General features: G+C 35.7%; 1 protein-coding gene across 1 annotated transcript in view; it reads left to right on the forward strand.

Moving 5' to 3' along the window:
* Positions 1-4,823, forward strand: part of LRP1B (LDL receptor related protein 1B) — a 1,967,638-nt gene that overhangs the window by 1,043,804 nt on the left and 919,011 nt on the right. The window contains exon 34 of the mRNA XM_007946050.1: positions 3,183-3,332. Within this exon, the coding sequence (XP_007944241.1) occupies positions 3,183-3,332 (150 nt within the window). The remainder of the gene's footprint in view (positions 1-3,182; positions 3,333-4,823) is intronic.

Genomic DNA, 4,823 nt, shown 5'->3' on the forward strand with positions numbered 1-4,823 from the left:
AAGGCTGCCGGTTCAAACCCACCAGCCACTCCCCAGAAGGAAGGTTGGACAATCTACTTCCATAGTGATACTGCCTCGGAAACCCAAGGAGTGGTCGCTATGAGTCAGGTCCAACTCGAGAGCACATAACAACAACAACATGATGGCAAAGGGAGCTCTGGTGGTGTAGTGATTAAGGCATTTAGCTGCTAACTAAAAGATCAGTGGTTCAAACTCACCAGCTGCTCTGCAGAAGAAAGATGGGGCAATCTTCTTTGGTAAAGATTTACAGCCTTGGAAACCCAATGGCAGTCTTTATGAAGTGGAATCGACTTGATGGCAGTGAGTTTGGTTTTTGAGGCTGGCTAAGATTTTTTTAAAAAAAAAGAACATAAAAATTATTGGTAAGGATATACACACACACACAAAAATGCAACCACTGCTGTGGAGTAGGATCCAATTCATAACGACCCCCCTTGGGTTTCTGAGGCAGTATCGCTATGGAAGTAGATAGTCCAACCTTTCTTCTGGGGCGTGGCTGATGGGTATGAACCTCCAGCCTTCTGGTTAGCAGTCAAGTGCCTTAGGCACTATATCACCAGAGCTCCCTGGCAAGGATATAGGGAGATTGAAACCTTTATCTATTGCTGGTGGGAATAGAAAATGGTACAGCCATTGTGGAAAACAGTGTAGTGGTTCCCCAGAAAACTAAAAATACAACTACCATATGACTCAGAAATTACATTCTATATTACCCAAAAGACTTGAAAGCAGAGACTCAAACAGAGATTTATGAACCAATGTTTATTGTAGCAATAGTCACAATAGCCAAAAGGTAGAAACAACTTAAATGCTTATCAACTGATAAACAGATATGCAAAATGTGGCACATACATACAATGGAGTACAACTACACTAGTGAACGAAATGAAGTCTTGGTGCATGCTAAAATATGGATGGTACTTGAAGACATTATACTGAATGGAATAAGTCAATCACAGAAGGACTAACACTGTATGACCCCTCTTATATAAAAACATAAGAAAAGGTGAACATATAGAGACAGTTGGGCAAATCTACTGCAGAAGACCTCTTTAAAGTGTTAAAAAGCAAAAATGTCACTTTGAGGACTTAGGTACACCTAATTCAGTCATTTTGTATGCACACGAAAACTGTACAAAGAATAAAAAAAGAAAGGAGAATAATTGACCCATTTGTATTATGGTGTTGGCAAAAAAAAAAAAAAAAGAATATACCATGGACTACCAGAAGAAGGAACAAATCTGTCTCAAAGGAAGTACAGGCAGAATGCTCCTTAGAAACCAGGAAAACCAGGATGACAAGACACTGTCTCATGTACTTTGGATGTGTTATCAAGGAGGGACCAGTACCTGGAGAAAGGACACCATGCTTGGTAGTGAAAAAGAAGATACTCAATGAGATGGATTGACACAGTGGCTGTAACAATGGTTAAAACATAGCATTGACTATGAGGATGGCAGAGGACTGGGCAGTTTTGTTCTGTTGCACAGAGGATTGCTGGGAGTCAGAACCAGACTGTGTGGCACTTAACAACAATAATGTAGAGAACAAATTTGTTAGTTGTTACCAGGAGTGGGAGAGAGAGGGAAGGAGAGAGTATTGTTGAGCTTATATTTATGGTAATGAAAAAAATCACATTAATTAAGATACAGCCAATTAAAATAACTGTTGTCTATAAATTATACACCTGTAAAAGTTTGAATTGGCAATTCAAAAAAGTTGTGTGATAGATATATTTCCACCATTAACAAAAAAGAAACAGAGTAGTGATGGAGGCTCCTTATGTACAACTAAACTCCTTATGAGATTTTGTCCCTTGATTTGGAGGCTTAGGGTCATGATTTCATGCAACATCCCTGTTAATGACCTAGTAACATATGCAGTTCTTCTGTTCTACCTCCTAGTTCTTTATGTAGTGCTTGGGGTCTTAAAATCTTACAAGCAGCTCTTATCACACAGTAATTGATCTTTACTCACCTGGAGCAATAGATGAAGGAGAGTCAGGATAGATAGGAGGAAGAAATGGAATGGGTAGGTAATTTCCTCCATGAACAAATTTCTATTGCCATGAGACCAGAGGAACTGGACCAATTCCCATTGCTAAATATTTCGCTCAAAGATTCTACAGAAGAATCCAGATGAAAAGGGTGAAATTTCAGAACAGAATTTCCAATTCTCCTGGACTCCAGACTTTTGGCGTCATTGAACGGATAAATCCATGAAACCATTGTCCTGAAATAATCTTTAAACTTTAATCCAAAAATATTCCCTGAAGTCTACTCAAAACCAAACAATAGTTTGTTGTTGTTGTTGTTATATGCCGTCGAGTCATACCTGACTCATAGCAACCCCTCCTTGGGTTTCCGAGGCAGTATCACTATGGAAGTAGGATTGCCCAACCTTCCTTCCGAGGAGAGTTTAGCTTACCTAATAAAGAATGTCAACCTTGAGCATGATGGTCTTTTAAGAACTATCTGCCTCTCATGAGATTAACAGCAGCGACTCAAAAGATCAGGTAATGAGTTTATGTTAATGTTGGAGAAATAACTCAGAAAAGGAGAGTGAGAATGTTTGCACAAGCCATAGAATGTAATCAATATCACTGAATTGTGTATATAAAAATTGTTGAACTAGTTAGTGTAAGTTCTGCTGTGTATATTCTCAATGACAAAAAATATACATATTAAAAAATGTGTATCTTCCTAAAGTAAATTTTACTGACATTAGGCGAGCAGTTAGAAATTTTAGCAGTGAAATTAGTAATCCACATAAGTCATAATACACTAAAACTTGCTGAGGAAAATGATATAATGAAAAGGGCCTGTACTCAGTTTGGAAATAGAGAAATATTCTTAAAATTCATGTAACTTCCACGAATTAGCTGTGACCTTGTATAGCTTTATCAGTAAAATGGAATCCTTATCTCTATCAATGACACACAATTGTTATGATAATCAACAGGAATAATAGTAAGTGACTATAACATTATATTATGTTTCTCAGTCAGTAGAAACTATGTATGTATATTTCCCTATTAGCCAGATCTTATTTTTTAAGATGAAAATCTGAGTTTGCAACCTTTATTTTTCCCCTCAAATCAATTGGCTAGGTGAAAATTACAGTTTAAGTGATTACCATTATGTTGTTTAATTTAATTACAGGTCTATCAATAGACTATATGGAAAACAAGCTTTATTGGATCAGTTCAGGAAATGGAACTATAAACAGATGCAACCTGGATGGTGGTCATTTAGAAGTAATAGAGTCAATGAAAGAAGAATTAACAAAAGCTACAGCCCTAACCATCATGGGTAAGTGCAATGCTTCCATAGCCGGGAAGCTTCTTATAGATTGGAGGTTGATTAATCATGACCTGTTAAAAACTTAAGAAAGTTACCACTCCATTTTTTTTTTTTTTAATTTCAGAAAACAGACTTTTAAGATTATCCAGATCAGTGACTTAGTGTTGTTGGCAATACTAATTTTACTGATACTGATTCTTTGCCTACTGTGACCTGTATTATTTTATGATTTTTTTTCTCTGTTTTAGTATAATGCTCTAAAGTGTAAGGGTCTTGTGAATTTGATACATTTAAGTTAAATCTGGCTTATCTGTGCCTATAAAGAAGAGCTTGAGCCATATAGATAATTCCAGAGAAAAGGCACCAAGGTCTTTAGGTCTATTTGACCAATGGTTGATATATTTCTCTACAAAAAAAAATATTTCCCATACTTGGAAGTAAATAGAGATCGTTCTGATTTCAGCCATTCTTTTTTAACAGTCTTGTGGATAAAAAGGGTGCCAGGGAAAATAAGACATTTATGAAGCTAAAACGAGGTATGACTTTCCAGGAAACAACTAATCAACCTCTACTATAAATGATATTATAAGCTAATTTTTGAAGTGCAGTTTTTTATTTAAAATAATACTTTGAATTTTAAAAATGATGCAAGAGTGGATGTCAGAAAGAAGTGTTTTTTTGTTGAGAATGATTATGCCTTAGTGTGTGACTGGCTATAGCCTAAATGTCCTGGGTAAGTCAGCAGTGTGACTGCAGATTAGATATTATGCATAAAATCTCAGTAATTTCATATGGTAACAAGAAATAAAAAAAAATGATTTCATATTTATAATTCCAAATATGGACATGTAGTCAGAACGATTGTTACAGAAATAAACTATAAAAAGTCCATTTGAGCACATATTCTAAAGCTTATTTATATGGGGACTTTTAATTATATATTCTGTAATAATTGAGTTCTATCATCACTTCCCAGATGTACTGTGCAGTATTCTGCTAATTTTATGTATGAAATTTGTAAGTAAATAGTTGTTCCTTGGAAGAGATTTAAAAAATTATTTTCTGGACAAAAAATGTATTTTTAATACTTTTCAGATGATAAATACTTAAATGAAAGTATATAAGGTTTAGATACTACATATTACTATATAAGACAAGATAAATCAGGATATAATTCAGTTAAATTCTATAGACATTTACTTAGTATTTTTTATGTATAGACGTTGTGCCAAGGTGCCATGTATAAATAAATACACGGAAACTATTTGTGAAAGAATCTATGTTTTTGTGAGACAGAGAAAGAAAATGAAATCAATTCGACCAATCATCAAGCACTAAGATTATCTCAGGAGCTCTGGTAGCATAGTGCCTAAGGCACTTGACTGCTCACCAGAAGGCTGGCGGTTCAAACCCACCAGCCACTCCTGGGAAGGAAGGTTGGGCAATCCTACTTCCGTAGTGATACTGCCTCGGAAACCCAAGGAGGGGTCACTATGAGTC

This window comes from Orycteropus afer, unplaced genomic scaffold (genome assembly GCF_000298275.1).
Source record: "Orycteropus afer afer isolate SDZICR_OR568_19922 unplaced genomic scaffold, OryAfe1.0 scaffold00148, whole genome shotgun sequence".
Taxonomy (NCBI): domain Eukaryota; kingdom Metazoa; phylum Chordata; class Mammalia; order Tubulidentata; family Orycteropodidae; genus Orycteropus; species Orycteropus afer.